General features: G+C 39.3%; 2 protein-coding genes across 7 annotated transcripts; both read right to left on the bottom strand.

The window, feature by feature from the left end:
• Positions 1 to 4,017: 4,017 nt before the first annotated feature.
• On the bottom strand, positions 4,018 to 26,175 carry ZNF684 (zinc finger protein 684). 5 transcript variants are annotated; one of them, XM_088791060.1, is made up of 6 exons: positions 26,087 to 26,175; positions 25,859 to 25,909; positions 14,496 to 14,533; positions 9,680 to 9,806; positions 9,257 to 9,352; positions 4,018 to 5,591 (listed from the first exon to the last, which is right to left on the bottom strand). In XM_088791060.1, the coding sequence occupies exons 3-6, from the start codon at positions 14,508 to 14,510 to the stop codon at positions 4,690 to 4,692; spliced, it is 1,140 nt and encodes a 379-aa protein (XP_088647186.1). In that variant the 5' UTR covers positions 14,511 to 14,533; positions 25,859 to 25,909; positions 26,087 to 26,175; the 3' UTR covers positions 4,018 to 4,689. The 5 variants fall into 5 exon arrangements, with proteins under 5 accessions (XP_088647186.1, XP_088647187.1, XP_088647188.1 ...); XM_088791061.1 differs by lacking the exons at positions 25,859 to 25,909; positions 26,087 to 26,175 and adding an exon at positions 16,745 to 21,269; XM_088791062.1 differs by lacking the exons at positions 9,680 to 9,806; positions 26,087 to 26,175 and having other exon boundaries at positions 25,859 to 25,993.
• EXO5 (exonuclease 5) lies at positions 21,419 to 26,175 on the bottom strand. 2 transcript variants are annotated; one of them, XM_019737110.3, is made up of 3 exons: positions 26,087 to 26,175; positions 25,859 to 25,909; positions 21,419 to 22,930 (listed from the first exon to the last, which is right to left on the bottom strand). In XM_019737110.3, the coding sequence occupies exon 3, from the start codon at positions 22,902 to 22,904 to the stop codon at positions 21,792 to 21,794; it is 1,113 nt and encodes a 370-aa protein (XP_019592669.3). In that variant the 5' UTR covers positions 22,905 to 22,930; positions 25,859 to 25,909; positions 26,087 to 26,175; the 3' UTR covers positions 21,419 to 21,791. The 2 variants fall into 2 exon arrangements, with proteins under 2 accessions (XP_019592669.3, XP_088647191.1); XM_088791065.1 differs by lacking the exon at positions 26,087 to 26,175 and having other exon boundaries at positions 25,859 to 25,994.
• Positions 26,176 to 27,069: the final 894 nt, after the last annotated feature.

Raw genomic sequence — 27,069 nt, 5'->3', positions numbered from 1 at the left:
TTATCTATCTACCTTTTGCAATGCAAATTATAAAGTGCTTCTGACAGATTAAAAAAAAACACAAAAAAAACCCTAAATATAACACAGAACATTAGTGTTCCTCAGGAAGATGATTTAATCCATTTGCATTTATTGTGATTAGTGATATACTTTGACACATTTCTTGCAGTTTCACTTTTGCTTTCTATTTACCATGCCTTTTCTTTGTTGCTTCAGTTTTCCTTTCCTGTTTTCTATTGGATTTATAGTTCTCATTATTTCCTTTATTCTATTGATTTGTGATGTAGTCTATTTTTTTTAATAGTTAGCCCTCAATTTTTAACATGCACATTTAACAAGGTATAAAGTTAATATTTTTATCCGTTTCTAGAACAAGGACTTTATAACACTTCCACCCTGATTCTTCCCCCTTTTCCAATATTATTATCTAGAACATTCATTTCACCTTACTTCGAACTCTCTTCCAAATCATCATTTAAATCACACCCAACGTAAAGTGAGATTTACCAACATGTTTACAATTTATTTGTTCATCAGTGTTTTTCGTATTCTACTCTTCTTGGATGTTTGATGTTAATGATGGTTTTCTCAGGAAAATGAGATTTCAGGTGATATTTTCTTCATCAGATATTTTTGGTTTTATGTATGTCTGTGTATATATATATGTACATATACATATAATAAGCATGCATTATATAGGCATAAAAATAAACCTATCTTAGCTGAAACTAAAATAATATTGTATGTCCACTATAACTGACAAAAACAAAAAAATATATACCTATCTTCGTACTAGAAAAAAATAAACCTAATGTCTGATTATAAACAGTTCAAAGAAAGGTAACATATTTGAGTGTTCCTGTTAAAAGGGGGAAGTAAAAATATCTCAAGGTGTAACATTCTAGAGGGAAGGTGGGTATGAAAAAGGATATTCTGCTTACATTAGGCATGGCTATTTCCGAGTGTTTTGACAACTAGACAAAGGCTCAGACTTCAAATAAAAGTAGGCTTCTGGGAAATCTAAGGTCATGTTTGAGTTGAGTGTTAACATTTTGGGGTTCTTGCCAAAATCATGTTCTGAGGTTGAGGTTATACAGGAAAAGAATGAATGCTCCCCATGTAGTAATATATGTGTCCAATACTAGAATATTAGGAGTTAAAGAAGTCTGGAAATGTGGGGAAATTATTTTTTATTGTTCTTTTTTCAGATTAATGGTCATACCTATAGCTTTAAATATAGAAGTACTTTGTCCACAAACGTCTTGAGGTTGAAAGAGAACATATTAAACATATTATTTGAAAATATAAATCATTATTTTAAAATTTCCTTGTAGCATTATTTACAATAGCTGAGACATGGAATGACCTAAGTGTCCATCAATGAATGAGGGGATAAAGAAATAGTGTGGGTGTGTATGCACATATATGTGTGTGTGTGTGTGTATCTATATCTCACATATATACATATACATACACACACACACCGGGGGTGCCAAAAAATGTATACAAGTGGACACTTTGCTCAACGTTGCTCAAGCAGTAGTTTGCTGTAATTAGAAGTGTCTGGACGCTGATGGTAACCACTTTGAGCACCTCTTGTAATTGCAGAAGTCAAATGTTACTTGTATTCATCTTTTGTTATTGGTATATACTGAGTATTACAATTTTAATACAGTTTTTTCCTTTCTTAAAATGTGTATACATTTTTTGGCACTCCCAGTATATACAACATAATATTGTTTAGCCATAAAAAAGAAGGAAATCTTGCCATTTGTGACATCATGGGTAGACCTTGAAGGCATTATGCTCAGTGAAATAAATCAGATAAAGACAAATACGTATGATCTCATATGTGGAATTTTTAAAAATATGAATTCATAGATACAGAGAACAGATTGGTAGTTGCCAGAGGCAGGGGTAGAGCGTGTGCAAAACGGGTGAAGGGGGTCAAAAGGTACAAACTTCCAGTTATAAAAATAAGTAATAGCATGGAATATACAGCATGGTGACTATAGTTCATAATACTGTATTGTATATCTGAAAGTTACTAAGAGAATAATCTTAAAAGTTCTCATCAAAAGCAAAAAACTTTGTAGCTGTGTGGTAATGGGTGTTAACTATAATAGATTTATTGTGGTCAACATTTCACAATACATACAAATATTGACTCACATCTGAAACTAATGTTATATGACAATTATATCTGAATTTAAAAAGATAAATTTAGGAATATATTTTTAAAAAATATGTTCAAGAATATAAAATACTACAATAACTTGTGATCATAACAATCATTAACAACACAGGGTCTTTGCAAAGATAAGGGTCTTCCAATTATGTGTAAATATCTAGTTCTTGTAACCCTATTTTATTCAATTAAAATGTATGTGATGTTTTATGAAAAGAACTGGATTTTACTTAAAAATAATTTGCATACTTGATCATTAGTAGCCATGATTTTCTGCACACCTCACAGTCTCAGGAATGTTGCTGCTGATCTATGCATTTGCATAGTATGGACAACAGTGTGGCCCAGTTTCCCCTCTCAAATGTGAGCTCTAGACCCAAGAATTGCATTATAATTGTGGCTAACAAACTGATTCTGAAAACAGTTCAAAATTATCTTGCAAAGTTCCCTTTTGGAATTGTCTTCAGCATCAGTTTGCCAACCACATAGGATATTCTTTAGGTATTTATAGTCACAGGACTTTCCTTTTTTTCAGCTCAACAGAAACTTCTGGAATGACTGCAAAAGTGAAACTAGCATGTAACCTCCTAAATAATTTGGAAAGTGTTAAAGAAAAAAGATATTCAACGACACTTGTTAAAGATGGCAAGGCAGACCTTATTCAGGACTACCGTGTTTCCCCGAAAATGAGACCTAGCCGGACCATCAGCTCTAATGCGTCTTTTGGAGCAAAAATTAATATAAGACCTGGTCTTATTTTAATATAAGACCGGGTATAATACTAGGTCTTACATTAATTTTTGCTCCAAAAGACGCATTAGAGCTGATGGTGCGGCTAGGTCTTATTTTCGGGGCAACACGGTGTCCCAGTAGGGACCACGGCAAAGGGATTTCAGTAGGGGAGGAAAGATTGAGCTCAACTCCGAATACAGAATGGACTAGTGGGAATTTATAGCCAAGGAGAAGGGTGGGGGTGGAAAATTAGTAAGAGGAAACACCAGGGGTAAAGGGGAGGATTCTTGCTGAAGACAGGCCAGGGTGATCAGACATCATCTGAAGGATGGTAGAGGAAGAGGAACTGACCAGATATCAAGGGTGGGGCATTTTGGTTAAACTGACTTAGGGTTCTTGCTACAACTAAATTTTACAAGGAAGTATACAGATGGGCCTAGAAGGTTCAAGAGCCTGACTAAACTTTGGTCAAAGATCTTTATCAGTAAAGATTTAATTTAGATCTTTAGGTTCTAAGTATGCTTTTTCAAAAAAGCACTACCATTCATTTACAATCATTACTCCACATTACTCTTCAAAGAATGGCTAATGAAAGAAACAATGCAACATAGTTGTAACTGAGCTTAAAATTGAAAGGAAGAGGCTTGATTTCTGAATTTAGTTTCAAGCTGTTTTAGCACCACCCAGGTAAAGGCATAAAGGTTTTCTGACATTATCAACGGATATTGTGGACAGCAATAAAAACTTTAGCTTAAATAATGGATAGTTCATCCTTTTAAGGGAATACGTGGGACTTACAAAATTCACATTCCAAAGCAAAGCTGCTAAGCAGAAAAACTTGCTCTTTTCAACTTCATTAAAGCTGCGTATGCTGTTATATAGAATATTCCAGGCACCCCTAGGAGTTAAACCTGTATCAACTTCTTACAAAAAAATACAAAAATCTTACAAAAAACCACCAAAACTAGCTCCTTGGAAGTTGCAAAGTATCATGACACCCTACTTTATTAAAATTGCATATAGATGATACCTTAAACACTACTTGAACTGGGCTTACATCTTATGTAGATGCACCAATGAAAAAGAAAAGGAATATCTGAATGCAAATGTTTTATTTACATATTTATTTAAATACTTATTTTCAACTGAATACTTGTAATACAGAATACAATTGCTGTTGCCCTCTCAATAGGTATCTTGTTAATTTTTTTTTCTTGATGTTTTGTTTTCTTGATGTTTAGGAAAATATCTTTATAACAAATTTTATAATTAAAGAGGAGACTCTGAGATTCAGTAACACTGTCATGCGCTTTAAAAGTGCCAGCAAACAGATGAAAATATTACTGCAATTCATGTTACTTATTAAATCCTTTTTTTCACTTGCATGTTATTGTTAGAAGAAAAAATGGTGATATTTACTGCAAAATCTTTATTTTAATGTAATGTACAAACATTTTATGCTCACACTTGCATAATTGTATAACTTGTTATAATAATAAAAAATCAGGCATGATAAATGTGGTTTTCACTTATTCCCTATTTAATTTATGCTTACTTTCCAAGCTCTATCCTCTATTATTTATAATTCAAGTTTTCTGTGATCTTTTCTATAGAAACTTTATTATCGCTTCCAAAACATGATTGGCATTACCTTTTTATGGGAATCCACTCTTCCAAATTCATTCAAATTTGTGGATTTCACCTCATCATGAATTCTCTGCTTAGTAAGATTTAATACCTAAGGCTTTCTCATATTCATAAAGTGAGTATTATGTATGAATTTTCTGATGTACAATAAGCTGTGACTTCTGTGAAAATGCTTTCCTACATTTGTTACATTCATAGGGCTTTTCTCCTGTATGAGTTATTTGATGTCTAAGGAGATGAGACTTTTTGATGAAGGCTTTGCCACATTGAATACATCCGTAAGGTTTCTCTCCTGTGTGAATTCTTTGATGGGTAACAAGCACAGATGTGTTGCCAAAAGCTTTGCCACATACGATACATCGGTAGGGTTTCTCTCCGGTATGAAATCTAGAATGTTTAGAAAGGGATGAATTATACTTGAAGGTTTTCCCACATTCCTTACATTCAAAAGAGTTCTCCAGTGTATGAGATTTCACATGTTGATTAAAGGAGGAATGCCAAGTGAATGATTTCCCGCACTGACTGCATTCATAAGGTTTCTCTCCAGTGTGAAGTCTCTGGTGGACCACAAGATGTGCTTTGTACATAAAAGCTTTCCCACAATCACTGCACACAAAGGGTCTCTCTCCATTATGAATTTTCTGATGAGTTGCAAAGTGTGTCTTACTGCTATAGGCTTTCGCACAGTCATTGCATTCAAAGGGTTTTTTTCTTGTATGATTTTTTTCATGTCTAATGAAATGAAATTTCTTTCTGAAGGTTTTCCCACATTGCTTGCATTCATAAGGGTTTTCTCCAGTATAACATCTGTTATAATTAAGTAAGTCTAAAGAAGGTTGCAAACTCTTCTCATATGATTTGCATTTATATGATGTTTTTCTTGTAGGATTAAGACTTGTGCTCATATTATAACCATGGAGTCTCTCCACAGTCAGAATTTTATTGAACATGAACAAAACTGAATTTAAAAAATTGTCTTTGCTTTCCTGGTGCTTCTCTGTTTCATCAAGTGGGCACTCAGCTTCTAAAAAGGAGTACAATAAAACATTCCTAGTTAATATGTTCCATCAACAGTTAAAGAGACAAACTTACACGACTTCAAATCTAGTCTCATTTTGAAACAAATCCTCTATTTGCCTTGCTCCTGAGCTTTAAGAATAAAACTAAAGAGGAAATGGGAGCAGATAAAATGACAATAATGAGAACAGATGGCTTAGCTTTAACTTATGGAAAGACAGTAATATTAGCACAAGGTACAGTGATTTGGGTACAAAGGAAGTCAAAGGTTGCTCATCAAAGGTGCGAGGTTAATTCATAAAACGAGTATATTATGGAGATTAATAGACAGGGTAACTAGTGAAACGAGACACGAGGTTAAGGAAAAATATCCGAGGAAAAACTAGTTGAAGAAGGCAGATCAGAATGAGAGTCCTCGCTACCTAATTTCTAGATTACCTTGTGAGGACAGCTCCCTACTTCCCTCATTCATCGATCTTTTTCCTTTTAATCACCTGAAACAATGTCAGTTTCCTTCAGGAACATTCTTGTATCTCCAGTCCTCTAACTCCACCCAAACCACAGCTGAGACATATCTGTAGACAGGGTTTCAATTCTACTATAGCAGGGATTCATTCTTACATGTACTTTCTTGTACCCCAGGAACACAAATGTCCAGCAGGTCATTCAAGGATTAAATCGTCCTTAGTCCAGGCAGATGCTGTCTGCTTACTATCATTTTTATTCTGGATGGGTTTCTATAGGACAAATATGACTACTATTTGTCCTTTTTGTATTTGACAAGTACTGTTTTTACATCCTCTTTCCATCTGCCTAAGAAACTAATTCCCAGAAAGCTGTCTTGCTCCTGAAGTCAGTTTTTCACATCTATGCTCAAAACTATAAATCCCAAATTTAAAAAAAGAAAAAAGTAGGAAGAGGTAGTTGTAATTCCCTTGAGTTTCCTTCCATGTGGAGTGTTTTTGGCACAAAACCCTTAGCCTCTTGCTCTGTACCTTATCTTTCTCTTAGGAGCTGGACTGAGAAATGGGCTAGAGACATTAGTACATATTTCTTTATAGAGTGGGTATTGGTGGGTATATAGGAATGGGTATTTGATTTCTGTCTTCTTTTCTCTCTACTTCAACCAATGGGAAGCAGCATCCTGTGTGTAACCTCAACCAACAATAACTAATTGAAAAATCCAGGGTAATAAGCCTGGTGAACAAACTACACAATATAATGAATTCACTTATGGATCCAAGCATGCATTCCTCTAGTCCTGAACAAATACCTTCTATTCCAAGGATTCTAGACTCTAAATAACTGCAATCTTTTGCTCATGCTTCTTCCCCACTGTCACTTGCCCTCCCTCATCCTCTCTCATCCTATCTATTACTTAGATATCTTTAGGGAGGAGCCACTGTTCCATGAACTCAAAAATTACTCTTCTAATGCTTGCATGCTTTAAACTTTAAGCTCCATTTTCCCTGACCTGCTAAGATAGTCACCAGGCTGCCTAAGCCATGCATTTTGACAATTAACTAGAACAAAACCGCAATGTTATTATGCACTGAAGAAACATTCCACACTCGTCAACTCTTAAAATATTTTATGGCTATGTTTTGCCTTTTCAACAATGATTTACACACCTGGAAAAGGGTAATGGGTTGTTTTGCTTTCTCTGACTCCTTCTCAGGAAACATCAAAAAGCCTTGTTGAATAAAGAATAAGAAACATCCCCACAATGCTTGACTTTACAACAATGAATTAATGAAATATTCACTGAATGCCCATTACGTGCTCAGCAATTGTGTAAAGGAAAAAATAATATAGGCCTTTCTCTTCAGGGTATTATCATGAGAAAACATGCCTTAAAAGCCATAGGGTTAAAAACAAAACAAAAACTATTTGTCAAGTTTTTATGATAGAGCTATACTACAATTGGGATGGGAGTTTAAAGAAGGTAGAGATTAGGCTGGAGTTACCATGAAAGAGGAGAAAACTGAATTCAGATGTAATAGCATGCTGGTTTTAGTTAGGTGGAGCCCACCAGAATCAACAGGACTGATGCAGAGAAGAAAACTGTGATGCAGAGAAGATGCTAAAGAATCCAAGTGCCATGGAATAGGGACAAGATGGACAATGCTGGATGAACCAAATGGGATCACATTACAGAGGGCTGTAAAGGCCATTTAAGTATAACAAAACAGGTTATAAAGGAATAATACATGTTTTTTTGTCAGGAGAATAAGAAAAATAAAACAGTTTGGATAATCTTGCAAGAACATCTAAGACAAACCAGAAAATGGAAAAGATTTGGCAAGATAGGAATGTAAACAGCCTAGACACCATATCAGGAGTTAAAATTCATTTGGTTTCTGTCATTAGAAGTTGGAGTCACAAGAAGTCTAAAGTACACTTAATTGGTGTCTTAATTATAGGAAACATTTCTTTTGTGGGCTCTGTGGAAAGGGAAAATTTTATTCTGAATCAGACTTGGATAAGCTAATAGTTGAAATCATAGGCAATAAGTTACAATAGTACTTAAGGAGAAACTCTTGAGAGAAAAAAAACAAATGGTTACCACAGTAATTTTGAGACTGCAAAGCAGCAGGCCACTCATTATCCTTTACTGTGATATAAAGATAATGGTGAAGGTTGCAGAACATTGGCTACTATGAAAAAACACAGAGAAAATAAGGCCAGGTGGGGTAAAATTCGAGGGATGGAGAGTTGGCAAAGATGCTGAAGATGGCATAAAGTCATCATAAATGACTTTGGTCTTCAGAGTGATGAACTTTCTGAGGGAGTCACTGTGGAGAAAAGTCCAGAAGATGGCAGAGAAGGCAAAAAGCAAAAGGTGAATACGCAGTAAGAAAGAGTGAGGGCGTATTAGCAAGGAACCAACTCAAAGCTGGAAGAGAATTTCCACTAGACAATCAGGATTACCCTGTGAAGCAGAAAGATGCACTAGAAGGTAGATACTCAAGTTAGCACTGAGGCTAAAGATGTACAAGGCGGGGTACACAGGTGGGATATATGACGCTAGAAAAGGAATGAGTTATTTAAAAAGGAAAATACTTAGAGTATAATGTAACTAAAAGTTTTGATATAAAAACAACTAACATATGCTGAACACTTACTATCTGCCAAATATTTAAAAGATTTTACATGTATTACCTCATATTATCTTTACAAAGAAACCCGAGGTAAGGATTAATATTATCCCTATTTTATAAATAAAATTGTGCTACAAAGTAATTAGGTTAGACAGTGATTGGGGAGTGAGACTTCAAATCCACACAATCTGACTGCACTCTAAGAACTAAATGCATGGAAAAGATCTGAGAACACGTGGGGAGGGAAGGGAAATGAGGATTTTAGGAATTAAGAGAACAAAGCAAGGACATAGAAGCAGGCCTTGCAAGGAGCCAGAGTAGAGAGGAGAGGGATATCCCTTCATACCAGAGAGGAGCAAAGAGAATGAGCAGCTATGTGGGAAGAGTGAAAGTCAAGGTGTCATTTGGGGATATGATGGTGTTATTTACGTCAAGTGGACCCAGTCACTTCTAAAGGCGTGTGGCTTTTAAGAGATGCTTCCTGGAAAGTATTTCAAAGGTGCCTGTCCCTCACTGCCCAACTGGCATCTCCACTTCAAGGATTCCCTTCTCCCTGGTTCCTCTCTCTCACCTGTATGGCTCCAATGTGGATTCTCTCCCTCCACCATGTGTGGCTCTTGTCCTTGCTGCACCTTGAAGATCACTTTTGTTTTGGTAGCTGGACCCCCTGTTCATGGGAAACAACACAGAACTGGGAACAAGGTGCTAAGGACAAACAACTACCTCACAACTCAGGTCTGCCTCCTTGAGTCTCAGGGCCTGTAAAGGATGACAAACAGTCTTTAGAACAGAAAGACCCTTCCCCTCCATTTGGAAGATAGAAGCATACGCAGACTATCTGACCCCCAAAAGAGAGTAAAAATCTTTGGTCATTAAAAGTCAGGGCCAAACTTACTAAAGCTTCAGAATGTTCACAGCTTTCTTAAGCTTTCAAGAAAGGGCACTATTCACACATTCTGAGTTACACTGAGAAGTTACCACCCACTGTCCTTACCCACTGAGATGAGGTTTCTAAAGTTCTCCAACATCACATCCCAATACAAGGTTCTCTGATCACAGTCCAGCAGCTGCCACTCCTCTGGGGTGAAGTCCACAACCACATCCTGGAATGCCACTGAGCCCTGCAACAGCACATTGATCTTCAAACTAACGTGCGCATCATTTGGGGACTCGCAAGAGAATCATGGCAGCCTCTTATGGTGACATCATGTTTATTGCTCAGTTTTCAGAAAGGTATAATATAACTCTATGTTTGATTCAAAAATGTACTTTGTGATAGAAACACAAATCATATTACAAATATTCAACAGGCCATGTCCACCCTTGCCCACATTTGTCCCTAGTTCCTGATGCACACACAGTAGGTGCTCCTGTGTGGGGGCGACACTCCCTGTTGGGTATTGGGAGCTGTGGGGGCATTAGACTTGAGAGGCCCTATGGACTGGGGGAGGCCAGTCAGAGCAGCCCGGGCACAGGTGGGGGTTTCCAGCCAAGACAATTCAATGGGGGAAAAGTACAGTCTTTTTAACAAACCGAATATTCACATGCAAAAGAATGAAGTTGGGACCCCCCTCCCACACATACCTCACATCACATACAAAAATGAGCTTAAAATGGGTCAGAAACCTGAATGTAAGAACTAAAGCTATAAGATCCTTAGAAGAAAACATAGGAGTAAATCTTTGTGACCTTGGATTAGGCAGTGGTTTCTTAGATGACAGAAAAAGCGTAAGTGACAAAGGGAAAAATAGATAAATTGGAATTCATCAAAAGTTAAAATTTTTGTGCTTCAAAGGACACCATCAAGAAAGTGAAAAGACAACACACAGAATGGGAAGAAATAGTTGCAAATCATATATCTGATAAGAGATTTGTATCTAGAATATAAAAAGAACGCATAATACAACAATAAAGAGACAACTCAATTTAAAAATAAGCAAAAGATTTGCACAGACATTTCTCCAAAGACATATGTAGTCCATTAATACATGAAAAGATGCTCAACATCATTAGTCATTAGTAAAATGCAAATCAAAACCACAATGAGATTTCACTTCACACCCACTAGGATGGCTAAAATAAAAAACAGACAATGACACGTATTAGCAAGGAGGTAGAGAAACTGGAACTCTTGGACGTTACTGGTAGGATTGTAAAATTGTGCAGCAACTGCAGAAAACAGTTCGGCAGGTCCTCAAAATGATAAACATAGAGTTAGCATATGACCCAACAATTCTTTATAGGTACATACCCAAGAGAATTGAAAACACATGTCCATAGCAGAAAATAATAATAGCCAAAAAGTGGAACCAATATAGGTATCCATCAACTGATGAACATACAAACAAAACGTGGTACCATACGTCCATAGGATGCAATATCATTCATCAATAAAAAGGAATCTACAACATAGATGAAAATATTGCGCTAGGTGAAAGAAGCCAGTCACAAAAGATCACATAGTGTATGGTTCCATTTGTATAATACATTCCAATAGGCAAATCCATAGAAACACTAAGTAAATTAGGGCTAGGGGAAGGGAAAAATGGGGAGTGGCCGCTAATGGGTATAGGGTTTCTTTTGAGGGTAATGAAAATGTCCTGAAATTAGATAGTGGTGATGGTTTCACAATTCCATAAATATACCAAAACCACTGAATTGTATATACTTTAAACAGGTCAATTTGTAATATGCACTTTATATCTCAATAAAAGTATTTTAAAATACTGCTTATATGTTCTTCATTCATTCATAAAATATTTAATGAGGTCCGACCAGATGCTATACCAGTGATACAAAAAAGAATAAAATTATCACTGCCTCAGAGATCTTACATTCTATAAGACACTACAAAGTAAACATGTAAATGCAGTAGGATGTTCTAGGGGCTATAAGGTTAACATACCAGACTCACATAAACATAATAAAATAGGAAGATGTAGAATTTTTTAACATGACAAAATATATCCTCTCAACCATAAGCCAAAATCATGTTTAATTAATTTAAACTGAAATAAAAAAAGGCATGTGGCTACATGTCCATCACAGAGATAGTTAAGACCAAATAGAGCAGGGGTGAGCAAAGTCAACCCATGGGTTGGCCTCCTGTTTTTGTAAATAAAATGTTACTGGAATGTAGTTACACCCATTCATTTACTTCAGCTACCAGGACAGAGTTGTATAATTGCTACAGGGGCTGTATGGCCTTCAAGCCTAGAATATTTATTACCCAGACCTTTAAAAAGTTAAGAAACTAGGTAGGGTTTATCCCAGGAATGCACAGATAAGTTCAATATTGAGAAATGTTATTAGAAATTCTCTAAACTGCTATATTAAAGAAGACAAAATATATGATTCTTATTGACAGGTATTAAAAAAAGGATATGAGAAAAGTTCCCAATTTACGAAAACAATCTTCATAAGCTAAAAATCCTCAGTTTGATGAAAAACAAAAACAACTACCAGAATACAAGATGAAACAGTGAAACACTGGAAGCATTCCCATTAAAAATGGAACAAAAAGATTTGGCTAGCAATTACATTCAAAATTATAAAATAGTTACTAGAAGTCCTGTCTGTCCCTTGCAATAAGAAAAAAAATGGAGACATACAGATTGAGCAGTTAGGGAAAAACTCCATTTGAAGAGTATTTGACTGTCTAACTGGAAAATCTAAGAATCAACTAAAAACCTCTTGGACTTCGTAAGTGTTCTGTAAGTTGACACACAATTATATGCTGCATAACGATGTTTCAGTCAACAACTGACAACACAGACAATGGTGACCCCATAAGATGATAACATAGTTGGAAAATTCCTTTCGCATAGTGACACTGTAGCCGTCATGAAGCCGTACTGCAAGACATTACTCATGTTTGTGATGATGCTGATATAAACAAACTGCTGTGCTGCTGGTCATATAAAGACATAGCACATATAATTATGTACAATACATAATACTTGACAATGATAATAAACTACTGTTAAAAGTAATAAACTACTTTTTAATCGTTATTTTAGAGTATACTTTCTACTTATTAGGAAAAAAAGCAACCTCTCATATTTTGTTTACAGCATCTTTTTTTTTATTTTTTTATTGGGGAATACTGGGGGACAGTGTGTTTCTCCAAGGCCCATCAGCTCCAAGTCGTTGTCTTTCAATCTAGTTGTGGAGGACACAGCTCAGCTCCAAGTCCAGTTGCTGTTTTCAGTCTTTAATTGCAGGCGGTGCAGCCCACCATCCCATGCGGGAATTAAACCGGCAGCCTTGTTGTTGAGAGCTCGCACTCTAACCAACTGAGCCATCCGGCCACCTCTCCGGAAGCTCAGTGGCAGCTGGTTGTTTTCAATCTAGTCGTGGAGGGCACAGCTCACTGGCCCAGGTGGGAATCGAACCAGCAACCCTGTTGTTCAGAGCTCCTGCTCTAACAAGCTGAGCCATCCGGCCACCCCTGTTTGTAGCACCTCTTGATTAAACCATTTTCTCTTGTGCTTGGTTTACTCTCGTGTTGTTTTATACAGTAACGTGCTGTAGAGACTTGTAGCCTAGGGCAATAGGTTATACCATCTAGCGAGGTGTGTGGTAGGCTGTACCATGTAGGTTTGTGTAAGCGCTATGATGTTCACACAGTGACAAAATCACCTAATGACGCATTTCTCAGTTGTAAAGCGACGCATGACTGTAAGGTCAAATAGATTAATCCATACTTTCTTATATACCAGAATAGCCAATAAAAAAAGAAAAAATATCCAGACTGTCCTCAAGAGCAACTTTAACCACATGTAAGAATAAACGTTACAAAAAATATACAAGAATTACAATAATAAAACTATAAAACAGTAATGAAGGACCAATAAGAAAAATTAAATACGTGGAGGACTCCTTATTGAAAAATTAATTCTCTCCAAATTAATCTAAAAGTGTAATGCAATCACAATTAAAAAAATACCCATCACACACTCCTTTATGGACCTTGACAACCTGATTATAAAATGTACATGGAAGAGTAAATGCTCAAGAATAGCTGCAGACCCTGGAAAAGGTACAAAGTTTACTTTTGGATCCAGATGAACATTAAACACATTTTTTGCGGGAAACGAGTAAACTCGTCATATCGCCTCTAGTTGGAACCGGCAAAAATTTTGCAAAGTAAATAGAGACCTCTTTTTAAACTAAAACACTGAAAGTTTCATAGAAAAATATCAAATAGATCGAAAGACATGAATATTTTACGGAAAGTCTAATTTTGGCGAGAAAATGTCAAAAAAGCCCCGCGTTACGACGCGATTTGGCGGGAAAATGCCCGCTTACATTAAAAAGGCTACGGGCCTAGACTTACAAATTGAGTTCATACAATGCTGCTTGGCACTGTGTTGTCTATTTATTCTAGGGAACACACTAAGAAAGTCGTAGGAAATCTGATGTTATATTTATCACAGGGTCCTTGCTGTGAGTGCTATTCTTAACATTATCTCTATTGAAAACCCATTATAAGATATTTTCTTCAGAGACTACTGCCAGGAAAAACTTTACTTGTCTGGGAACTGTTTTGCTTTATCCTCAGACAATGCCAATACTTCAACTGGTTGGTTATCCACTTTCCATAATCGTTGGAAAGATCGGGTACACATATACAACTCAAATTTATTTAGACTATGTGTACACCCTGTAACATGAATATTAACATATCAATTTTCCAAATTTCCTTGTGGACCTAATCTAGTCAATCTACATTCTCCGCACTACGCATTTCTTTTTTATATGGATTTTTTTCTCAAAAATTTAAATGATTGAATAAATAGATCCCTTACCTGGAAGTTGATCATTTCTGCAACTCTTGCACGGAGATCTATGAAAGTAGAAATGGGAAGAGAACAGAAAGACATGAAAAACCCGGCAGGACTGCAATGTAGAACCCTGCTCTATCAGAACAGACGTACCCACACTGCAGCCTCAGAGAACGCCATCTAGTGGAAGAATGTTTCTAGCACATCAGAAAAGCCCCTATTTATAAGCACCGATCTCTACTTGTGATTCTGTTATGACTATATGGATGTTGTATATTTCTGTCCTACTGATTTAACAGCAAGTCGTTAACCTCTGAACCTGAAACATTTTTTTTCCTCCCAGAAATTTATCCTAAGAAAATAATAAATTATTTAAAAGACTAATTAAAAGCCTGGTCTCTGAAGCTCAGGATCTCTGGCAGTCATTCCTTCCTGATTTTCTGGTCTCTGCTCTGAAGATGGGGTAAGAGATCTCAAATCAGGTTGGACTTTCTTGAGAAGGCTAGATCCAGAGACCTGGGAACAATTTTTTTTTAAAAAAACTGGAACTTTCAGTTTTGTCTCTCTGTCTGTCTCTCTCTCTCTCTCTCTCTCTCTCTCTCTCTCTCTCTCTCTCTCAACTCACCATCTCCTAAGAGCGCAAAATCTGGCTTTTTCAAATTCCAGCCAGCAGTGCCTGGGCCCTATAAAGGCTAAAATGTACAAGAGAGACACAGCTTTACTTACACAGTCTACCCTGGAAGATCTGCAGATTCACTTAGAGACCCTTAAAAAATGCCAACAAACCGAAATTTACACAGTATTCATTGCTCAAATATTTCAAAAGGAGAATAAATCCAACTTTTTTTTTTTTTTACTATGTTGCAAAAAGAATGAAATTTGGACAATATTTCTAGATTTCAATCTCAGCTCTTCCACTTCCAAAGCTGTGTGTCTAGGCAAGTAACTTCGCCCCTCTCAGTTTCAGGTAATTCATATACAAAATGAAGATAACAGTTAACTTCAGACGATTGTTGTGAGAATACCTTAAGAAGACAGCATAGCAGTTTCTCTAGAAACACTTTCTTCCTAGGTTCTTTGCAATGGTTTAACATTTCCTGTTGCAGGCTCTGGTAGGGTTAATGGTGCTCTGGTTGGGACTGAGGAATTGTGATGGTGGCACTAAATCTATTTTTGAGATTTGGATTTCTGGTATAACTCAATAAGTGTAATTTAGCTTGGGACTTTTTGAAAGCTTTCTTTTCTTTGCCTCTTAATGATTCTACTCCCTACATATTTACTATGCAGTTTCAGTGTTTCTATGTACTCAGGCCCAGTGCTAACGGAGTGACTACGGAGAGGTTTTGCATCTGTATGGTGTCCTGCGGGGGACCCTGCGGGGTCTCAGCTCCCGCTCCCCACACAAGAACACAGGGCATGGTGAGGCCAAAAAGGCACTCACGGAGCCATAGGTAGGGGAGTCATACCACTATAGTCTCACTGGAGGCTGGATTCACAAGACGTGCGACCTGCTGTCCACTTTTCTGCCAACCAACCGACTGGACTCTACTCCCCAACGTACCCGTGGCAGTTATATTAGTGGCCAATGGCGCAATGGTTACAGCTGATGGCCAACTAGCCACACCTGACTGCCATCTACTACCTGAGCCAGTACCCCGCCAGGTGAGGCCGAGAGCCTGGAAACTGCTCTCTGGGGCCCTGTCTCCACAATGGGATCCGCACTCCCGGCTCTAATTTAAATCTACATAACATATGCAAAGGTTGCGATAATCAGCTTTACCGCACCTTCCCCCACCCCCAACTTCAGGAAAACATAAAACTTGAGACCAAACAAAAACTGATGCAGTAGTTGGCAGTAGTTTCCAGGAGACTCTGCACAGCTGACACAACTCTTACGTTAATCAATCTTCTACATTTCTGACTCGTGAATTCTTTCACGGCCCGCGAGCGAGCAGACACAACACTGTAACCAGGACAAGCGCAGTTTGATGCACAGGCTCCTACACACTGGCCTTTACCAACAAGGGCAGGAGTGCAAAGTGAGCCTGCCCCAGCCCCGCAGGGATCTGGGAACCCACTGAGTGGCAGTCGGAGCCCTTCGCTTACTTTCTCTAAACTAGTCCAGAAATGGACAGGACCCACACACCCAAACACAAAGTCACCGCACGCGCGGGTTAAGTTTTATCTTCTGTTGAGTAAGCCAATAAACCTGTCCGTCTTTCTCCCCGCCCTTCCCGTACGTCCCCCAAATCCCCCAAGTCCCGCAGTCATACCTGCCAGCCGTTCACCGCCACGCTCCCCGCGCCAGCTGTTAGATCAGTCTGCAGTGCTCTCTCAGAGACTCTGGGAGCAACACCCACTCTCACTTTAAGCGGCACTGGTTCGAAGATACTGACAGAATACCGGCTACCACTCCACTGCGCGTGTGCGGAAGTAACGTCCCACCTAGAGTTCCCAGGCTCCCCCGCGGTGCAGGCCTTCCATCAGAGACTACATTTCCTATAAGGCCCATGGAGTCGTTTCCGGAATGTGTCAGATGCTTCTACCTCTTTTGGGGGAGATTCCTGGGTTGGTATCTCTGGGGCTACCCTGAGAGCCATGTTCATTTAAAAAACGCAGGTGTACATATCATCTTCGCTTAAAAATATAGACATTAGATATAATACAAGGACTCAGCTCCCGCTCCCTGTACAAGAATGCAGGATATGGTGAGGCCAAAAAAGAGCAACAAGGGAGCTATAAATAGGGGAGTCATACCACTATATTCTCCATGGCGCTGGTTGAGACACAAAGGCAAACATCCGCCAGTACCCCAATGAGGGGTCTTCCTGCACGCCTGTCTCGCTGGTGGCCAGGCGAGACACAGGAAGCAGGATCAATAGATCCGCAAATGTAATCCGCTTGCTAACGTCACTTGCCAGCTGCAATCCACGCTTGCTAGCATAGCCATGGGCAGTTATAATTAGTGGCCAATGGCTAACCAGTAACAGCTGATGGCCAACTAGTTACAGCTGATGGCCATTTAATAACCCAGCCAGCACCTTTCCACGTAAGGCCGAGAGCCTGGAAACTGCTCTCCTGGCTCTGTCCCCACATCAGATTTTTAAATACTGGGAAATCTAAATCAGCAGTATGCTAAAAGAATAATTAGCCTTACACAGTTCGGTTTCTTCTACGGTAGCAATACAGTAGTTTAGATCTGGGAGATGAAGAGGACCCAACAAAGAAAACAGAGAAGGAATAATCTGTGAGGTAGATGGAAAAGTAGGAGAGTTTGGATCTGCAAAATCAAGGGAAGAAAATGTTTCAAGGAGGGAGTGATCCACTGTGTTAAATACTGCTGCTAAGTCAAGTAGGATGAGAACCAATAAATGCCCATTGAATTTAGCAACGTGGAAGCTGTTGAAACATGGCATTTTGGTGTAGTGGTGGAAGTCTGATAAAATCTGGTAAGAGTTTGGTAAGAGTGGGATGGAAGAATGGGTGGAGAGAAAGTGGAGAAAGCAAATATAGACAGTTACGCTTTTTTAGGCTGAAAAATATAGCTGTCTTTGCATGTGAATTATGGGTCCAGAATTTTTTTTAAGATAGAAGAAATTATGGTATGTTTGTATCCTAATAAAAATGATACTGTAGAGAGGGAGAAATGGACAATACAGGACAGACAGGACAGTTGCAGGAGGAAAGGCCTTGAAGAGAGAAGTGATGGAATCCAGTATGCAATCAGAAGGATCAGTTATAAGAGTATGGACAATTCATCCATTGAAATAAAAGGGGAGCAGAGTTCGTAGGTACAGATGCAGACAGGCAGACAGATTTGGCAGCGGGAGAATGAGAACATCCTTTTCTGAGAGCTTCTACTTTCTCAGTGAACTAGGAAGCTGAAAGTGAAGATAAGGAGAAGGTATTGGAGGTCTGAGGAGAGAAATGGTAATACTGTATCACACGGATTCTAATACACTTTTTCAATATGTCAACATCTGTGAAACTGCTATCTTACAAATGATGGTAAACCATAGTTTAATTTGCAGCGTTTTTTTCTTTCTTAGTAGTACATTTTATATCCATAACATCTGAGATTCTAATGTTATTTAGGAATGTGGAAGAGTGAATGGATTAAGGAAATGTAGTAAGTACTATTGCCTGGCAACATTAACAGCCCACTTGATATTAGTAGCCATCGCCTTTATTGGCATTTTCAAAGTCATAAAGACATATTTTTATCTCTTTCTCTTCTCCCCAAGGGTTTAGGGCCCTTGGTGAGGCAAAAATTGTCGGCTCTGTTCCTGAAAATCTCAATGGGGCAGAGATTGCAAGCTGTCCCTCAATATCCATTCTCTCTTCTTTGCAGTTGTCTATAGAATCTCGTTTTTGTCTGGGTATATGCAGTCCCAGAATAAAAAGTACATATCCCAACTTCCCTTGCAGGTAGCTATGACCAGGTGACCAAGTTTTGGCCAGTGGGATGGAAGTGGAAGCAGTAATGCAAATTTAGGAGCATCCTTAAAATGATGCCCTTTTCCTATTTCAACTCTATGCTGAATGTGTAATAGGTGACTGGAGCTTGGGCAGCCATTTTGGACTATGAAGTAGGAAGATACCTATTTGATCTTAGAGAAGAAAGAGAGAAGGAACTTGGGCTCCTGACACCATGGGGTGCCACGTCAGACCTAGACTAACTATATTTTGGGTTCTTTTTTCATAAGAGAGAAATAAATTTCTATTTTGTTTAAGCACTAACTATTGTTTTGGAAATTTCTATTATGAACAGTTGAACCTAATCCTAATAAAGGTATTCAACCCATTCTCTGGCCCAGGAAGCAAGTTTTAAAACATCAAGAAACAGCTTTGTTGTGACGTCTCTTTTCATTTAACCACTCACTGAAAAACATGCAAGAGGTCCATAATTTGGGGTTCAGACACCTTGGGCAGAATTCACAGAGGAGAGATGAAATTATTAGACATGCAAAGGCTGCAAACCAGGGAAGTATTTGTTGTAGGAAAAAATCTGTGATCCTGAGGTGAGCCCAACTACAGATGCCTCAACTATTTGTGAGAAACCATAAACTGGTAATTAGAAGATGTTTATTTAAAATAAGGAATTTAAGAGAGCTCAGGGAATTACTGATTTACAGAATTGCTGCATTCTGACAGGGTAACTAAAACCAACCAATTTTTCTCATTTTCCTCTTCTTAAAGCTTCTTGTATAAGTAAGATGATGCTACAGAAAACTGGGTGTGGGGACAGAGCCAGGAGTGCAGTTCCAGGCTCTCGCCCTCACGTGGAAAAGTGCTCACTCGGGTAATAAATGGCCATCAACTGTGATTGGATGGCCATCAGCTGTGGCTAGTTGGCCGTCAGCTGTAACCAATGAGCCACTGGCCATTAATATAACTGCCGTGGCTACGCTAGCAGAAAAATGGGGGCTAGCAAGAAGATGGTGGCTGAGCTAGCAAGAGCGGATTGCAGTTAGCACGACGGATTGCAGTTAGCGAGACTGGTACAGGAAGACCCCTTGTTGGGGTGCTGGCAGATGTTTGCTTCCTGTGTCTCCAACCCAGCCGCCAGCGAGACTATAGTGGTATGACTCCCCTATCTATGGCTCCGTGGGTGTTCCTTTTTGGCCTCACCATGTCCTGCGTTCTTATGTGGGAAGCGGGACCAGAGACCCCGTGTGACACCCTGCACAACACTGGGCAAGTTCTTTTCTTGAAGACTACTAATTAGCTTGATACTGTTTATCCTATAAGGTCCAATTTACTATGCCCCAAATTTGATTTCAAACTTCCCAGGACCTAGAATAATATACAGTGCATGATGCTTAGCAAGAAAAAATTACAGCATAATGGTTAAGAGCATAAGCACTGCAGACGTATCTAGACTGGATGGAGTCTACTATTTTCACACTGTGAGATCTTGGGCAAGTTTTATTCCCCTTGTAAGTCTCTGTTCCCTCATCGGTGATAATGTATGCAGATTTAATTATAAAAGTGCTTAGCACAGTACCTGGCACATAACATTCACTCAATAAATGGGAAGAGTTATTATCACAAGATTCCCATTTCCTGGGGAGGAAAGGAGTATGTGTAGCTCAGAGGGCCTGCAGAGGTAACCTACTATTATCTCCAAAAATGTCCAGGTGTCCAGGTGTCACCAGTTCATGTATAACATGGAGTCACATGAATATTCACCATGGTCTGCTGGCTCTTGGCCTTCAGTTAATAAACTCCACCCCTGCCAACTCCTCTCCCCCTCCATCTACTTCTGCCAATTCTCCAGTAGTGTTTCCATAAACAAGCCTTTACCCTCCAGATGATGCTGCATCATTCTTTCCTCTGGCCTCTTGGTGGTGTTTACAGATAAGGGCTCCACTGCCTTCTAAGATGCACTGAGATTCCTCTTCACTATCTTTACATTTTCCTTAAAATATTTTTGTTTTTCACTTTATAAAAAGGGTATCATATGATATATAACCTTTGGGGACTTACTTTTCACTTAATATTATGCAGTTAAGATTCATCTACATTGTTGCATGTCAGTGTAGCCCATTGTCTTGTCTGCTATACCACATCATCCACTCTTCTGAGGATGGAAGCCTGGGTAGTTTCTACCTTTAGGTTTCACTACTGTGAAAAGGCTACAAAGTATATTCATACCTAGGAGTGGCAATGCTGGATTGTACAATGTAAATGTTACTTCATGTATTATATTTTTCATATCTAATATTTTCATTTTTTATGACTTGTTGTTCCTGCTTCATTTACCTTATTTCTTTAAGCATATTCATTTTGCCTATTTAAAATTCTTGGTCTACTCATTCTACTAATTCTGCTTCAGAAATATGTTTATGTATGTACTTAAAGGCTTGGAATAACATACACACAACTATTTATAGTGGTCATCTTAGAAGGGCTGATTATGAAAAACAAAATCAGTTTAACCGATCTGCACAGTGTTTCGTTTTATTATATAAAATGTACAAAAGGCTTGACTTAGAAAAACTACGGAGACTTAACAGAAACTGAAGACCCTTCTTGGAAAGCAGTGATTGCTGAAGGATACCTTCGCTCCAGCCGTGATGAGCATCCGTCTTCTTGGCAACCGAGAGCGAAGCTGCGGGTGCAGCATAATCCTAGATCTCTCCCACTTTCCCCTGAGCCTTGGTCCTGGGTTTGGGTGGTTAGAAGTTGAGGAAATATGAAAAGAATCAAAATAAGTACACTTTCCATGAAAGCCAAGATCAGTGACTGATCCTCTTTTACTCTGTTGAGTACACCAGGAGCAGGAAGGATCAAAGTTCCTGAAAGCATACCTTGTGTTTATTTGGCTTTTTTGGCTTGTGGCTCTAGTGTGGCACTGTGCACGCCCCCGTCCTTCCTCCACTCACAAATATCTGCATAGTTGCACATCCGGCATTTCCAAGCCTCCTCGATGTCAACCCCTTGAGGCTCTCGGTGGCCCATCCAGTAGGCCAGATAGTGCTGCACTTTGCTTCTCAGTTCCTTCTCTTCAACGGCCACAATCTCTGTTCCCAGCACAGTGGCAGTCTCTTGGTGGATATACTCAATCTTCAGAATATCAATAACTGGAAGGTCAGACAGTGTCAGAGATAAGAAGACCAGCTCCATGAGGTCACCCAAGGACTTCACAGAGAAGCCTCCCTGCTTGGCATGCCTCAGCACTGAAGGTCCCAGTGGCTTTTCTGGATGCAATTTTACATGGTGGAGTAGGCTAGCAGTGGTCACTTTCCCTTGGACCATGGCATCAAAGATATATTTGTATAGGCTGACTTGAAAACAGTCTTTTTTCTTCTGAGCTTCCAGAGGGAGCACAGGGCGCCTGCGCGTCTTGAGTTCAACCAGTTCCAGTTCCCCCTTGGCTGTGTAGTGCAGCTCATCGATCACTCCGACAAGTAGCACACTCTCCACTTCTCCAAACACTGGAAACTCTCTGACACGCCCTTCTGACTGCAGGGTAGGAATCATTGATAATATGTTCAGAAACTTAACTGCCCAAGCATCTTCTTTAGTGGTGATGGGGATAGTCACGAGATCATGAACTTCTAGTTCTCTAGCTAAGTGGATGCTGGCACCAGTGTCCAAAATGGCTGCCTTCTCATGAGACAAGAAACCAGGAAGCTCCTTTCCATATACCATTTGCTGTTCACACCAGTTCTGACTGGACAGGTCAGTGACATTCAAATATTTAAGATGGAATCGTTCCATGGGTGGTAAGACATCCAATCCTCTTTTCCACTTCGGTAAGCTTATAAGCATGCCATCCTTTCCAGGGAGTTCAGAAGAAGGGCCAGGCTTACTAAGTGAAGCACTTGACTCTTGGGTATCTTCCAGATCCAGAAACTCCGAGTCACTCAAGTCTGAGAACCCTGAGGCCTCTGCTGGCATCGTCTCCTCTTCCCCAGTCTCTGCCATGGCAAAGGTCTGGATTGGGCTAGACGCTGCACGTCACGTTAAATAAATACATTATGCAAATAAAACATTTCTAAAAAACACTCTGAAATTCCAATGAGGTAAAAAGAATCATGAGCACAAAATGTGATATACAAATGATGTACTACAGAATTGTACACTTGAATCTTATGTAATTTTACTAACCATTGTCACCCCAATAAATTTAATTAAAAAAAAGAATCATGACTATTGCTTGTGACTTTAAGCAAATCCCCTTCCTTGGCCTCAATTTCTTCATATAAAAGATTTGAGATTTGCTTTCCTACTTCAAAAGTCTACTGACTTGGGACATTATTTCATTATTTTAAGTGAATACAGGTCTTTGTAAATGTTGGAGCAAGATTTGGCAGTTTACCATGGGCCACTTCTACAAGTCCTTTGATACAAAGTCCGGGTCTAGGAAAATAAATCTCAGTTCCAAACTGTTCCTTGAGAGAAATCATCTCTACAATGACTGTTTTTAAATGTAGTTCTTAGGAACATAGTATGGAAAAATTTAAAGACTAACTATAGATAAATACAAATTGGTCCATCAAACACCAAGTTATAGCTTGAAGTAATGAGAATGTTTACAGTAACATATGGAAAGCAGTTGCTTTTTATACTTGAGATATGTTAAGGAAGTGGCAAGGAGAAAAAAGGTCTTGACAAGTTGCACCTTATGCTTACTGATTATAAATTATCCTCCTAACGTTATAAAAACCAGAGTTTCCCACTAAGTTTATTTTTTCCCTCCACAAGACATTAGCTTACTATGGAAAATATCTGTCAATAAGCACTATTAAATATCACTGTATTTGCTATAAATAATAGTGAATATGTATTGGGTAGTCATTGTGTGCTAGACACTGACACAAGTGCTTCACTACTTCAACATCTCACTACTCTGCCATGGGACGGGTACTTTTTAAAATTTTTTACTATGAAAAATTCCACACACACATACAGAGAAATAAAAAGAACAGAACACCCATATATACACACCATCTAGATAAACTGTTGACATGTTGCTGTATTTACTTCTTTCATGTATGTTCGTTTGTTTTTGCTAAACTATTTTAAAGTAAATTACAGACATCACAACACTTCAAACATAAATGCTTCAGCATGTGTTTCCAAATAAGTACATTCTCCTACATTAACTACAATGCTATTGTCACATCTTACAAAATTAACAATTCCTTAATACTCTGATATGTATTCCAATTTCTCCAACTGCCTTTAAACATCTTAGAAAGCTCTTCTTTAAACCAGGAAACAAAGACCACACATTGTGTTTGACTGTTTGTGTCTCACATATTTTTAATCTTAAGAAACTAGGCAAATTATCTTGTGAAGATACTCTTGTTAAGCCTTCCTCCTAAACTCACATATCTAACCTTGCATACAGAGAAAACAAAGTATGATCAGTTGAGTAGTATTTGACTTTGGGTGCCAGGAAAAGAAATAATTTGACACAGAATTTAAGCTGATTGAGGTAACTATGGGCCAAGTTTCTCCTTGCTTTTCTAATAAGCAATGAATTAGCTGAATGCACCAACTCCCATGTTAAAAGATTAAGAACAGATGCCTTGAAATGGTATACTTTAATAGCAAATAAACACAGAAGCTGCACATTTGCAAATGTGCCTTAAATGATGCTAGTTTCAAAATGAGTAATGTTATTTGGACTATGTAGTCCCTGAAGATTGGAGAGAATCATTACCCTCCACCAAGAAATTAAAGTTAAATGGCAGTGAACATGTATACTTTGGATTTTTTCTCATTTCCAGGGGGAGGGCACTAAATCCAAATCACCTGACCTTGAAAATATTTTATTTCAAATATCTAGACCTGGGCTGTTCAAGATATAGCCATCAGCCACAGGTGGTTAAATTTAATTAAAATTAAATAAAATTTAAAACTCATTTTCTCAGTTGCATTAGGCACATTTCAAGTGCTCCAGGAGCTACATGTGGCTAGTGGGTCCCACGTTATAAGGTACAGGTATAGAACATTTCCCTGATCAGAGAAAGCTCTATTGGATAATACTGATTTAGATTATTTTATGTGTATGTATTAATTCCCCAAAGAGACAATAAGCTCTTTAAAAGTATAGACTTTTTATTTGTTTTATATACAACATTGAGAACAGAGAAGCCCTAAACAAGTGAAATGTGTTGCTGAGAAGACACAAAGGGGGAAGGGTGTGTGCAAATTGTGGAATTATTCATTTAAAAGAAGAAAACAATGCACTTGGGATGGACAATTTAGACTGAGATGTATTGCCTGGACTTTCCTTTGCAGAAAAAATCCAGGCGAGAGCATAACACAGTGCATTGTGTCCCAAAATACAGTTTGGATCTTTTAGACATGAGATGATTTTACATGGTACATTGATCAACATTTTTAGATGTATCTTAGAATAAACATAAAGCTATTAGAGCATCCATCAAATGCGTACTTTCATAGATGGTGTTCTTAGAGGACAAGTTTGATTTTTAAATAAATGTAAGTAAAAAATTAAAAATATCAGAATAACAACACAAGTAGTAGTACATAAGTATGACAAAAATCGTTAGGTGGTAAGTGAATGAGAAGTTTGGGAAACACCAGCATAGTGTCAAAGAGTCTGGGGGTCGTACAGATCTGGGTTCTGAATCTGATCCTGACTAAGTCAATATTTAGTAATATTCTACTTGCTTTAGGAGTACTCTTGGGCAAGTGTTTAGTTTGCCTGAGGCTACTGACACATCTTTAAAATTAGAGTATTCCTTCCAAATGTACTCAGCTACCCAAACGACTGAGTGATCAAACAGTGTATGTATTAGCACTCAACTAACGTGGATCTCCTTCCCTTTCCTAAGTGAGATGAGATTTTATCAGTTCCCTCTGACAAACGAGATTAAGCCTTAGGAGTGAGGAAAACTACTTACCTGGGACTTGGCTGATCTTCCTCCTCACTTGGCAAGGCTGAAATGACAAAACTGAGAGAAGAGAGAGGAGCTCTGAAAGACCAGGTCTGCATCGAAAAAACCAGATTAGCAACTCTGGGCTTTGCTGTGGTAGAACTGGGATTTGTGGTCCTTTCTCACCGGACCAGTCCCTCACATTGTGGTGGTTCCTCCTCAGCTCTGATCCACATTGCACAGACTGTTGCTCACCCCAGGTCCTAGATAACGCTTGCCTCTCTCCAGCGGCAAATCTTCCATGACTTCATTCCCCTGGATGCAGTTACTTGATCCAATCCCTGCTCCCTGCAAGCAAAAGGATCAAAAATAACCAAGGTCCCCCAGGAGCTCCGCGGCCAGCTCCCTCTTCCAGCCCCAAATCTCAATCCAGAAGTTCGGGCAGAAATCTCAGGTCAGACAGAGGCTTTTCTTTTTTGATGGGTTCCTGCTGCTTGCGTAACTGCCACTGCTTTCACACTCAGTATCCTGACTTGTTCGGGGCAGCCTGGACTCCGAAAACGTTTGCCCTCCGCGAGGACCTTTCCACTGCACCCAAACCACTGTCTCCCCAGGAGTTCCATGCATGTCCTAAAGTTTATTGCGCGCTTCCTACAATGTCCTGGAGGAGCTGAGAATGACAGCAAGGGGTCGCTAGCCTCAGGAAGGGGTCGCAGCCGACCGTAGTGTCTTCCGAAGGCGAAGGGTCCAAAACCTACAGGAGCCTGGCCTGCGCTGGCAGACTAGACAAGCCGCTGCTCAGGAACCGCTGCCACCGGGGAGGAGGAGAAGGACACGGCAACCGCAGCGACAGACCCCACCCGTGGGCTCCAAAACGCCACCCCTATTTGCCGGCCTTCCCCTAACCTCGCGGATACTTCTGCGAATGCCGGACAACACCCGGTTCCGCCGCGGCCTCGGATCTGCTCCCGGACTCTACCCTCGACCCGCAGGAGCAGCTTGGGGAGCATCCCTTTCTTTCCCGGCTTCACGCAAAGACGCCGGGAGACCAGGCCCAGAATGCCCTACGGCCGCCCAAGGACCGCCCCCTCCCAGAGGCCTCAGCGGCGCTGCCTAGTACTCGGGAGGCGGAGGCTCAGAGCGGAATCCGAGCGGCGAGGCGGAGGAGAGTCCTAACGCGGGATCCGCCTCTGGGCAGGGCCTCCCTGTCAGCCGCTGGCTGTGGGTGTGATTTAATT

This window comes from Rhinolophus sinicus, chromosome 14, assembly GCF_057876585.1.
Source record: "Rhinolophus sinicus isolate RSI-liver-muscle chromosome 14, RSI-T2T, whole genome shotgun sequence".
Taxonomy (NCBI): Eukaryota; Metazoa; Chordata; class Mammalia; order Chiroptera; family Rhinolophidae; genus Rhinolophus; species Rhinolophus sinicus.
Note: the sequence above shows the minus strand (reverse complement) of the source record. Positions and strands in the feature narration are given on the sequence as shown.